This window comes from Bos taurus, chromosome X (assembly GCF_002263795.3).
Source record: "Bos taurus isolate L1 Dominette 01449 registration number 42190680 breed Hereford chromosome X, ARS-UCD2.0, whole genome shotgun sequence".
Taxonomy (NCBI): Eukaryota; Metazoa; Chordata; class Mammalia; order Artiodactyla; family Bovidae; genus Bos; species Bos taurus.
The window spans coordinates 17,357,609-17,370,898 of NC_037357.1; the positions used below are offsets into that span (position 1 = coordinate 17,357,609).

Consider the following 13,290-nt stretch of genomic DNA (forward strand, 5'->3'; position numbering starts at 1 on the left):
TCTGTTTTTATGCCAGTACCATGCTGTTTTAATTACTGTAGCTTTGTTGTATAGTCTAAGTTAGGGAGCATGATACGTCCAGTTTTGTTGTTGTTGTTGTTGTTGTTGTTTTCCTCTCAAGGTTGCATTGGAAATCTTGGCTCTTTTGTGGTTCTGTATAAATTTTAGGGTTATTTGTAATTCTGAAAAATATGAAATTTTTTTATAGGGATTGCATTAAGTCTATAGATTGCTTTGGGCATATGGACATTTTAACAATATTAATTCTTCCAATCAGTGAACCCAGGGTATATCTTCCCATTTCTTTGTATTGTCCTCAATTTCCTTCATCAGTGTTTTATAGTTTTCAGAGAATAGGCCTTTTGCATCCTTGGTTAATTTTATATCTAGGTAGTTTACTCTTTTTGATGTAGTCTTAAACAGGATATTTTTTTCTTTGATTTCTCTTTCTGGTGAAGACTTTACGATTTTCTCTTTTTTGTTAACTGTTAATTTTATTTTTCTCAACTTTTATTTATTTTTAAATTTATTTTTAATCAGGGGAAAATTGCTTTACAATGCCGTATTGGTTTCTTCGGTACAAAAACACAAATCAGCCATATGTATAATTATGGCTGATTTGTGTAGTTTTATGGTAGGGTTTTATATATGTAGTATCAGTTCATCTGCAAATAGTGACAGTTTCATTTCTTCCATTCCAATTTCATAAAGTATATTTTTCACCTTTTTCTCTCTTCTCCTTTAAAGACTCCTATAATGAAAATGTTGGTATACTTTATATTGCTTCAATTCAGTTCAGTTCAGTTCAGTCACTCAGTTGTGTCCGACTCTTTGTGACCCCATGAATTGCAGCACGCCAGGCCTCCCTGTCCATCACCAACTCCCGGAGTCCACCCAGACTCACGTCCATCGAGTCAGTGATGCCGTCCAGCCATCTCATCCTCTGTCGTCCCCTTCTCCTCCTGCCCCCAATCCCTCCCAGCATCAGAGTCTTTTCCAATGAGTCAACTCTTCACATGAGGTGGCCAAAGTATTGGAGTTTCAGCTTCAGCATCAGTCCTTCCCATGAACACCCAGGACTGATCTCCTTCAGAATGGACTGGTTGGATCTCCTTGCAGTCCAAGGGACTCTCAAGAGTCTTCTCCAACACCACAGTTCAAAACCATCAATTCTTCAGAGCTCAGCCTTCTTCACAGTCCAACTCTCATATCCATACATGACCACAGGAAAAACCATAGCCTTGACTAGATGGACCTTTGTTGGCAAAGTAATGTCTCTGCTTTTGAATATGCTATCTAGGTTAGACATAACTTTCCTTCCAAGGAGTAAGTGTCTTTTAATTTCATGGCTGCAGTGACCATCTGCAGTGATTTTGGAGTCCCCAAAAATAAAATCTGACATTGTTTCCACTGTTTCCCCATCTATTTCCCATGAAGTGATGGGACCAGATGCCATGATCTTCGTTTTCTGAATGTTGAGCTTTAAGCCAACTTTTTCACTCTCCACTTTCACTTTCATCAAGAGGCTTTTGAGTTCCTCTTCACTTTCTGCCATAAGGGTGGTGTCATCTGCATATCTAAGGTTCTTGATATTTCTCCCGGCAATCTTGATTCCAGCTTGTGTTTCTTCCAGCCCAGCGTTTCTCATGATGTACTCTGCATATAAGTTAAATAAGCAGGGTGACAATATACAGCCTTGACGTACTCCTTTTCCTATTTGGAACCAGTCTGTTGTTCCATGTCCAGTTCTAACTGTTGCTTCCTGACCTGCATACAGATTTCTCAGTAGGCAGGTCAGGTGGTCTGGTATTCCCATCTCTTTCAGAATTTCCCACAGTTTATTGTGATACACACAGTCAAAGGCTTTGGCATAGTCAATAAAGCAGAAATAGATGTTTTTCTGGAACTCGCTTGCTTTTTCCATGTCCCTTAAACTATTCTCATTCTTTAAAATTTGTTTTTCTGTTTGCTGTTTTGTTTTGTTGATGTTTTGGCTACGCTGGGTCTTTGTTGCTGCACACAGGCTCTCTCTCGTTGTGGCGGGTGGGGACTATCCTTAGTTGTGGCTCTCGGGCTCTAGAGCACAGGCTGAATAGTTGTGGTGCAAGGGCTTAGTTATTCCACAGCAGGTGGAATCTTCCCATACCAGGGATCAAACCCGTGTCCCCTGCATTGGCAGGTGGATTCTGAACCACTGATCACCAGGAAAATCCTTTGTGCTGTTCTTATTGGATCACTGGATCATTTCCACTATCTTGGTGGTTCAGATGGTAAAGAATCTTCCTGCAATGCAGGAGACCCAGGTTCCATCCCTGGGTTGAGGAGATCCCCTGCAGAAGGGAATTGCTACCCACTCCAGTATTCTTGCCTGGAGAATTCCATAGAGAGAGGAGCCTGGTGGGCTATAGTCCATGGGGTTGCAAAGAGTCAGACCTGACTGAACGACGAACCCTTTCCACTGTTCTATCTTCCAGATCACTTATGTGTTCTTATGTATCATTTAGTCTGTTATTAATTCCTTCTAGTGTTTTTCTTTATCATCTGAGCCACCAGAGTATGTTTTTTACTTCATTTATTGTATTTTTCACTTGATTGGTTTTTTTTTTTTAATAGTTTCTAGTTCCTTGTTAAAATTCTCACTGTGTTCATCTATTCTTTTCTTTAATTCAGTTAGCATTCCTATGACTTATGCTTTGAACTCTATCTGGTTATGCTTTTTTTGTTTCACTAGTTCTTTTTACTGGGATTTTCTCCTGTTTTGTCAATTGAAACAAATTTCTCTGCTTTTTATTTTGCTTAACTTTCTCTGTTTCTGTGAAATTAGACAACTGAAAGAGTTACCTGTTGTAGTCCCGAAGGTGTGTCCTTGTGTGGGAGTGGCCCTCTGCCGTCTGCATGTGCCCAGTGGCTTTGGTGGGAGAGCTGAATCTGACATGCATGTGAGTTATGTCTTTACTCAGGGTGTGCTGGCAGCTATCACCATGGTGGGAGGTGGGGCTGGAGATAGAGGGGCTAGAACTGGAGCCAGATATGATCTTCTACTTTGCTTAGTGGCCAAAAAACACCCTATTAGAGTGGGGGTTGGATCCCACGTTGCTGGAGCAGAAGCCCTAAAGTTTGTGTCCAAGCTGGCTCCATTCCTTCTAAGTGTGTGCTCTCCCTCCTCCCAGCACCAGAACCCTTGCCCTAGAGGGAGCAGGGTTCCCTATAGGAAGAGGGGCCAGGCATGGGTGCATAGTGTGGGTCTACTGGCCTGGTCTGTGGCCACCTGACCAGTCAGAGTCTTGGACCACTTCTGATGTGCTGACTCTATAAGCACCAATAATGGCTGCCCCTGTGCTATTCAGATGCTCTTCTGGGTCTGGGTCGGCACATTCCCTCATGATTGATCACTCCTCTCATGGCAGCCTTTACCCTAGTGTAGAGCTGCGTGGTGAAGCAAGTGGGCACAGTGAACGTGTGGCTCAGGCTAGGGAGCTCGTTGGAGTGTTCGTGGGAAACTAGAAAGAATCTCATACAATTTCACTTTTCCTGCCTTGTTTCAGGAGTAAGCCAAGTGTGTGCATGCACTTCACTAGCAGAGTCTAGGTTTCTTACAGCCCTCCTGTTAGTCCCACTGGTTTTCAAAGTAGCTAAGGGGACTTATCTTCCCAGGCCTGCATATGCCCAATGTGTGGCTGGAACTGCTCCCTCCCCAGTGAGGATCTCTGTGTTTTTCACCCCCTCCCTCCATTCTGTGTCCTCTTCCAGGGGCAAACATCCCGACTTGATCACGTCTCTTCCCTTCCTACCTGATTCTGTGTGGATCTTTCTTTTAGCCTTGGTTGCAGAAGAGCCTTTATGTTAGTCTTGTTAGTTTTCAGTGAGATTGCTCCAAATATAGAGGTATTTTTGATGTGTTTGTTGGGGAGTAGGTGAAATCTGTGTCTTCCTACTCTGCCATTTTGTTCTTTTCCATCTATTTTTAATGTGAAACTTTCAAAACCAGTATATATGTTTCCAAACAAATAAAAATGAATAAAAAGCAATGAGCTTATTTTGTCGGTTCCTTGGCAAACCTAGCAGACCTTTTATATTCAAACTAATGCCGTGTCCTTCCAAGATGTACAGTGTCCTCAAATACTGTAGAACTTTTCCTTGGGGGAAAACTCCTCCATATCCCATAGCATATTATTTGGAATCTTCTCAGGGAGGCCTTGTTTCTTGGAGGCAAATTAGATTTTTGGAAACAGCTAAAAGCTACTTGGCAGCAAATGTAGTGAATGAGGTGGGTGATCAAGCTGAAGAACATTATTTTTGGTTTCAAACAAGGTGTGACTATAAAGAAATGAGGCTGATTTTCTTGTATGGTACATAGACTGGCTCAACAGTCGTTCCAAAAGAAGACTTCCAAAAATGTATGGCCTTGGCAAGAAGAAAATTTTCTCCCCCTGTTCTTGTTCTCTGTCTCTCTCTCACACACAGTGTATACTGTCTGGCCCAATATCTAGACAAGTAAAATCAAAAGCCCTTGGAATTTGGTTTAAAAAAATCAGTTACATGAGTATGGGATGGAAGAGACCTGGCTTGGCAGCTATTCATGCAAAATCACCTGGGGGTTTCAGTTGGCCACAAGCCCATCCTTCATGAAGAATATGACGTGGCCTCTAAGTGTCTACATTCTAAGGAGGTGGAGGTCTTGGGCTCTGTAGGAACTTGAAAATCCATGCTCCATTCTGCACAGGCTCCAGCTGCACTTTGAGCTCAGCAGTCCCTTGGACTGCAAGGAGATCCAACCAGTCCATTCTGAAGGAGATCAGCCCTGGGATTTCTTTGGAAGGAATGATGCTAAAGCTGAAACTCCAGTACTTTGGCCACCTCATGTGAAGAGTTGACTTATTGGAAGACTCTGATGCTGGGAGGGATTGGGGGCAAGAGGAGAAGGGGACGACAGAGGATGAGATGGCTGGATGGCATCACCAACTCGATGGACATGAGTTTGAGCAAGCTCCGGAGGTTGGTGATGGACAGGGAGGCCTGGTGTGCTGCAGTCCACGGGGTCGCAGAGAGTTGGACATGACTGAGCGACTAATTTGATCTGATCTGATCAGCACAACAGCATGAAAGGACCACTGACCCGCTGGAGCAGGGAACAGGTGAATGAGTTGAAGAAACCAGCTCAGAAGAGGCAAGAGTCACTGACTGATTAAAGACAGCTATGTGAAAAGTGGTATTGTCTTACTCTCATGTTAATCATTATGGAAGGGCCAAGAACGATGGGTAGAAATTACAGAAAGGCAGATTTAGGCTCAACCTATCAAAGACTGATTCATATTATAGACTTACACATTCATTATAATCTCATGTGTGTGAATATATACATACAAAGCAAAAAAAAATAAGTGGAAAGATTTCAATCAAATATTTAATAGTAACTATGGGGTATGGAATCACGAGACAAATGTCATCTTTTAAGCTTTACATGATGATGTACAATTAGATTTTGATTACCTGTGTAAATTTCTTTTGAAAAAATGAACTTTCTAGAAATCAGAGGTGTCCAGCAACCAAATAGTCTGCTTTGCAACCTAGTGAGAGCTCTGCCTTAGGTGCTAATCAAACACGGGTTGTGGGATGAACTAATGGGCCCTTTTCAACCTAGGGATTCAGTATGTTGTTACATGATTTAACCTTGTTCAAAATACCAGAGTTGAGCTGGTGGAAGTTCACACATGGATCCAACCAGAAAGAGGCCTGAAAACTCCCAAGATGGTGCAACTTTCCAACTACTGAGCCTAGTCTAAGGACTCCCAGGTGGTGCTAGTGGTAAAGAACCCACCTGCCAATGCAGGAAACCATGAGAGATATGGGTTCGATCCCTGGGTCAGGAAGATTCCCTGGAGGAGGGCATGGCAACCCTCTCCAGTATTATTGCCTAAAGAATCCCATGGACAGAGGAGCCCAGCAGGTTACACTCCATAGGATCACAAAGAGTCGGACATGACTGAAGCGACTTAGCACACATGTACACAGGCTTAGTCTAAGGACAGAATTGTCATCTTAATGGAATTCATGTAGGATGTTTAAAGCAAAGGGTAAGATAAACACTTCAAAGGTATAAAGCTACCAGCAATGAGCTGTGAAACTAGATTCTGAACTAGGAGAATAAATACAGAGAAACAGGAAAAGGCATGGATAAAATGCTGAGACGGGCCATTGAGTAAAAGTAAAGTGTCAATAGGAGGTGGTGGATTTTCCATGTTTTGTAAGTGTGAGTAGTTATTTTAACTCTGACCATTTAGCTGAAGCCAGAAGGCCTTGGACTTTATATAGAGCCTTCTGCTGGCTGCTCATCACTCAGTGGGCATGGACTGTAGTGGCGGTGTACCAAGATCACAGAAACGCTGCCTGGCTTGGGTCATGTTCTGGGAACTAAAGTGTATCAAATATGACCTGAAGCTGGCAACGTCTTGAGAGGCACGTGGCAACAGCACATGCGTAAGCCCAGCACTGGGCAGAGGGAGTGGCTCTTACTTCCTTTTGGGACCAACGATGCCACAAAATCGGAGCAACAGAGAAGCTGGACATCTGAACTGGATTGTCCATTTTACAAGAGGGAAGCTGAGGACTAAAGGGAAATGAATGTGAAAGATGTTCAAAAACAGTCCCTTTCATCTCCTAGAGAGGAGGAAAAGGACTTTAAGATGGTGCCCTTCTGTTTGTAGCCATAAAACCCAATCTCAGGGTCACCTTTTTGCCACATTAAATAAAAGCTTGCTGTCAAGTGACAGGGACCGCCATTAGGTGCTAACTGGGCTTCCCAGCCTTCTGGTCTGCTGGTAGTGTAGCCTGGCATACTCGAGTCCAAGGAACAAACTTTTGCGGTATTTAGGTTTCATGAATCAAAGAATAATGATTCTCATAAATCTTACTCAAATACAGAAATAATGATGTTTAAAAGATAATGCCTGTTCAAGTTTTACCAACCACTACAAATCATTGAAAGATGCTAACAAAGACCACTGATTGTAGCCTTGACCAAAACCAAGTGAAGGAAATGCTAAACCAGAAGTTTCCAATTTGTATTTGCAAAATTTCTGCAAAGGATGGCTACCAGGAACTTGTGCTCCTCAGGAGACCCTGATGAAAGTGTGTTGGTGACCCATAAGTTGTGAGAAATGACCCCCCGCCCTTCCTCCTGTCACCCTGCAGATATGAGAGCTCCTGGTTGGGACCGCCTCCCAGAATCAAAGGGGACGTCTCAGCCCCTCCCGGACCTTGGCTCACACTCCGGCTGTGTGCCCAGCCCCCTCTCTCCTCATCCTTCAGCTTGGCTTCTCCTTGCCCTCAGGTGGGAGTTGAGGTCCCACTTAGAAAGAGTCAACAATGTTTCTGGTGACCTGATCTGGCAAATGGGCAATAAGCCAGGCCTTGGAAACAATGTCAAGTCAGTCATTCCTGAGGTTCTTTGGCAGCAGAACATTCAAAGAGCAGCATCGGCATCATTATTGGGATGGCGTATGTGTGAAACAGAGTCTTCAGTGATAATACTGGGCCTACAATGGACAGAAAGTTGGTGTTGGAATTAGTATTGGTGCCAAACCTTCAGCTCCATGAGAGCGGGATCCAATCTGGTTTTCTATCATTTTGCAGCTGGGAGAGTGCCTGACAGCCAACAGGTATGCAAGGCCTAGTTGTGGAAAAAACAACTGTTGAAGGACCCCGTCTGAGGCCAAGAGCTGCGTTGCTTCCTATAATCCTGGGTCTCCCAACAACCACCCCTATGACCTGACCCAGAGCAACTGCCGGCCTTGCCATGTGGCAACCCCTGGAGAAGAGTGACAGGCAGCAAGGAACCTGGGGGAAGTACTCCTTTGTACCCTTGGGGACCCCTCTCTGGGTAGGGAGAAAGGAAGACTATTGTGTACATGATCCATACAGAGGATTTCTCGTTGGGCAAAACATTTTCAGCAAAGTGAAATTTGTAAAGAGAGATGGGGGGGACTATTTTGAAGTGTCTTTAGTTTCACAGGTAAGACACTCTAACCCATTTATTTTTAAAAATTATTTATTTGGCTGTGCTGGGTCTTAGTTGCAGCATGCGGGAGCTTCAGTAGCAGCATGTGGGATCTATTGAGTTCCTTGATCAGGGATTGAACCCAGGCCCCCTGCATTGAGAACATGGAGTGTTACCCCCTGGACCATCAGGGAATTCCTTCTAACCTAAATAGAGATTATGGATGGGGTGTGTGTTGGGAGGGATTGGCTTTGGCTGGAGCTTGGGGCCAAGACTGATACTCACCCAAAAGATAGGGAGGGAGGGGGATTTTCTTATACAGAATAGAAAGCTAGGTGAGGAGGAGGAAAGCACAGCATGGTCACCATGTACAAGGGCTTACAAAAAAGACTCAATGCATTTTTATTTGAGTGTTTATTATTTTTTTTTTCAAAGAAATCCATGCAAAGGGAAAGACAGAGAGAAAGACATGGCAACCATGTTCTAGCAGCCAAACATAGGAAAATAATTTGGCACAATTTGATTTTTTGTATTGCAAAAGACAATCTATACTACCACTAAAATTTGCCCTCCTCATGGAGATGCCACGTGATTTTCGAAAACGTAACGCAGGGTTAGTTTTCTACTTAATGGCTGAAGGAGGTATAGAAGATAAAAAAAAGAGGGAAAAAGAAAAAGGTGGTTCCCTTTATAGAGGGAGACCACAGGGTGCTGAAGGGCAGCACATATCCTGTGAGCTTGGCAGTCAGTGCACCAGGAGGAAAAAGCACAGCACAGAGATTGCCAAGCTGGTGAGAAGCTTCAGGGGAGGATGGCCATTCCCAAGGTTGTGAGAGGCAACTATCTCATTGTCCTTCTGATTCACATGTTGCTTGCTTCCAGGAGCATCGTCCACGTCCAGATCATAAGCCAGTTCTGCGGAAAGAGAAGAAAGACTTTAAATGCAGGCTCACCAACGGCTTCAGGTACGCACTCTTCATGGCCAGGCACTTGTCTGGACTGCTGGGGTAGCCCGGCTTTGAGTTCTTTCTTTCCTTGAAAGGAAGGCCACTGGGAGATGGGAAGAAAACACGGGTGAGGAGCTGGGGGCCCGCCCGAAGAAGAGGGCTAGTGGTATTCCTGCCAGAGAGCACACCAGCAAGGCGCACATGAGCTGGCCACGCCCCTCCTGCCCTTGGCTCCACCCACACCCCGGGGTGCACACTGGCACTTGTCACGTCTCCTGGTTGGCAAGGCTGTGCCGTGTGGGTAACTCCAGGTGTGTTCTCATGTGTATGTGTGTGGGTGGGGGAGGGGATGTGAACCCCCAGTGTACCTGTTCTGTGTCCTGCACCCCTGGGAGCCTTGCCTTAGAGTTGACAGTAGGGTAGTTTGCTACTGAAAGTTGTTTTATTTTTCTGAAATATTTCTTCTTTTATCTATATGGTCTTTTTACTGCTGCCTGGCAACACACACACACACATGATATGCTTAGGATTTAAGTTGATATCAAGTAAATTAAGACTAAGAGGCCTATGGGTAACAGTCCTTCTTTGCCTACCATTTATGAGATATCTTTATGATTCAGTAAAGAAACTGGGGTACTGGGGTTGGCCTAACTCAAAAGTCCCCCAGAAGGCAAATCTAAGTTGATAGTGGTGTATCAGGAAATTAAAGATGGTTGGCCCAAGGCTCAGTTTCTTTTAGATTTGCTTTTCCAGATTTAGAGTGCAAATCTTTTCTTTTGGCTTTTCTAGACTTGGTCACCAGTGTTTCTATTTCAATATCTTGTGAAGGTGATGTGATGTGAGCAACTTCAGCAGCCAACTGTCCTGTGGCCAATGGAGCCAGAAAGATCTCTTGGGGACATGGAGATGCTTAGCAACAGGCAGAGAGGAAATGACTGGGATTCTGCAGAAGGAAGGAAGGAAGAGGAAGGAAGAGCTCCTCTTACAGTGGATGAAACATGCAATAAGTCACAGGAAGAAGGTGTGGGGACTCAGCTGGTCCAGGATGTGTGCAGAGCAGGGCCTAAGACCAGGGCTGCTGTTAACAGGCTGGCATTGCTGAGAGCAGACAGCAAAGTCAAGGTGATCAAAGCCAAAGGGTCTGATTACACAGTCCGCAGTGCTACTTTCCAAAGGGCTATTGCAGTTTATAATGCCACTAGCAATGATGAGGGAACCAAATTTACTATGTCTCAATAAAGAAAGATACTGCAGTCTGTATAAGGTGCTACCTTACAGTTTCTCTAATTTGCATGTATCTGATTACTAGTATGAGCTTCCCAGGTGGCACAGTGGTAAAGAATCTGCCTGCCGATGCAGCAGACGCAGATGCAGGTTCATCCCCTGGACTGGGATGATCCCCTGGAGGAGGAGGAACACTCCCGTATTCTTGCCTGGAGAATCCCATGGACAGAGGAGCCTGGTGGGGTGCAGTCATAGGATCACAAAGAGTTGGACACGACTGAGCACACATGTGCAATTATTAGTATAGATGAAGGGTTTTTTTGTCATTCACTAATTGTATTTCTCAATGAAGGACAGTTCATATTCTTTGCCTTCTTATCTAATTGGTATTGATTTTTTCCTATTAATCTGAATGCATATTTCATTGAGTCCTTTGCTTATCATATTCAATACAAATAATTTTTCTATTTTGTTATGAACTATAATTATTTTTCATTGCTGTACAAAGAAATGATGTCCTAACTTCCAATATATAGGAATCTGACCACATTGTGCTCTTCTGAAGCTGAGAAAGTGTTTCTTCTTCATTGTTAATAATTCAAATCAAAATTTCCCGTGAACCCTCTTACTGAGGGAAAAGCAAATCAGCAGACTAATCTCCATTCCTTCTCCCCCCAAAATAACTAGATACAAAGAAAATCAAAGAGAAAAAGAACAAAGAGCAATGCTTTGCTTGGAAATCAGACCTCTGTCTCTGCAAGGTGAATGGTGCAGGGCACACAGAGCAGGCGGAGGTCAGCTGTCAGTCGGCAAGGACAGTGCAGGCTTAGGGCCTGATCAGATTTCACCAGCCTTGAGAACACATGTGGCTGGGTCTGCTGAAAGCCCAGCCTTGAGTTTCACGGCAACTTCTCAACTTAAATGAAGAGGAGTATTTTTAGGACTGACCTGAATGAGAGCCTTCTCAGCAGTGCTTTAAAATTCCTTTTCCGGATATTCCCCTTGCCCAACATCAGGATTAAACAAACAACATCTACTACTGTGAACACTCGGTTCCCCTACTATTTATCTTGCTCTTCAAATAATCCATGAACACTACACACTTTTGTCTACTATAGCAGTTATGGTACACCCAGGAATTATGTTAAATCCAGCAGTTTCTCATCTTTGTACCACCCAATACATCTTTTGTTATGTCTATATCTAGGATCTATGTTTTGAAATTATAAAAATGACTACCAATTATCGAGTCCTCATTGTGTGCCAGGCACTGTGCTAAGTACCCTTTATATACATGATCTCATGTAACTGAACCCTCTCAGCAATGTTATAAAATAGGTATTATAATTCCCATTTTACTGATGAGGAAGCTCAAGCTCAGGTTACTTTTTTGCCCATATTTACACAGCTGGTAAGTGGCAGAAGTGTTCTTTGAACACACGGCTAACTCTGAACCTCACATGGAGCTATACCATACACGAATTGCCAATTTTATACACCAAATATACTGCAGTGATTAAGTAGTAACGGGTTCCTTCTTGAAAAACAAACAAACAAACCAAAACCTCAGTTAGTGAAAATATCCTGCCAATGAGAACTAAAAACCAGATGAAATAAATGAAGCAAAAAGACAACTTACAGACTGGAAGAAAATATTTGTAAATGATGTGACCAACAACGGCTTAATTTCCAAAACAAACAGTTCATACAATGCAACAATAACAAAACCCCCAACAACCCAACTTAGGTCTTATGGGCCTAAGATCTAAATCGACATTTCTCCAGAGAAGACATACAGGTGGCCAACAGGCAATAAAAAGATGCTCAACATCACTAATTATTAGGAAAATGCAAATCAAAACCACAATGAGATATCACCTCACACCAGTCAAAACGGCTATCATTAGAAACCCTACAAATAACAAATGCTGGAGAGGATGTGGAGAACAGGGCCTCCTACACTGTTGGGGGCAATGTAAGCTGGTGCAGCCATTACGGAAAACATCATGGAGGGTATCCCAGGAAACTAAAAATAGAGTTTTTTAGATCATATGTCAATAGATTGACATATGATCCGTCAATCCCACTCCTGCGTGTATATCTGAACAAAACTATAATTCAAAAAGATACATGTACCTCAGTGTTCACAGCATCATGATTTACAATTGCCAAGATATGGAAGGAACTTAAATGTTCATCCACAGATGAATGAATAAAGATCTGCTGTGTGTATATATACACACACACATATATGGAATATCGCTCAACCATAAAAAAGAACGAAGTAATGCCATTGGTAGCAATATGGATGGATCTCGAGATTATCATACTAAGTGAAGTCAGAAAGAAATACACATACCTTATGACGTCACTTACTTGTGGAGTCTAAAATATGACACAAATGAACTTATCTATGAAACAGACAGACTCACAGACGCAGGGAACAGACTTGTGGTTGTCGAGGAGGAGGACGGGCAGGGGAAGGATGGGAGTTTGGGATTAGCAGATACAAACTACTAAATATAAAATGGATAAACAACAAGGTCCTACTATACAGCACAGGGCACTGTAGTCAGTATCTGGTGATGAACCATAATGGAAAATATTTAAAAATTATCTATGTGTATAACTGAATCACTTTGCTACAGCAGAAACAGAACATTGTAAATCAACTATACATCAATAGGAAAAATCACATGAGAGAAATCAACGTTTCCGCATACAACTGATCACAGTTGATTAAGTAGCCTTCTGAAGCTTTGTGAACTACTGAAGAGTTTTAGGTTTTGGGACCCCAAGTGGTTTTTACATCAGCTCTATTTTCCTGAAGCAATCAGCAATGATGGCCAAGGCCATCAGACACACACCTGGCACAAAGCTGGGCCAAGTCTCTTACCTCCAAGTGATCCTAGGAATATTCAGAATAATACCTTCCTGTGCTTCCTACGCTGTGGCTATGGGTTTCCTGAGACTTCCCACCCAGCAGCAGCAAAGCTTTATCACTCAGTCCTATAGCCAGGCTCCCGTGGCTGATACTGATGGGGGTCCCAGCAAAGACTCATTCTGAGCCTGGGCCACCATCATGAAGAACAGAGATGAAGAGGACAGCTTAGCATGACAAGG

At 43.2% G+C, this 13,290-nt stretch overlaps 1 protein-coding gene across 1 annotated transcript in view; it reads right to left on the reverse strand.

The window, feature by feature from the left end:
• Positions 1-8,395: 8,395 nt before the first annotated feature.
• GPC3 (glypican 3) overlaps positions 8,396-13,290 on the reverse strand; it is a 463,174-nt gene continuing 458,279 nt past the window's right edge. The window contains exon 8 of the mRNA NM_001035463.2: positions 8,396-8,911. Coding sequence (NP_001030540.1) covers positions 8,742-8,911 — 170 coding nt within the window. The 3' untranslated portion in view covers positions 8,396-8,741. The remainder of the gene's footprint in view (positions 8,912-13,290) is intronic.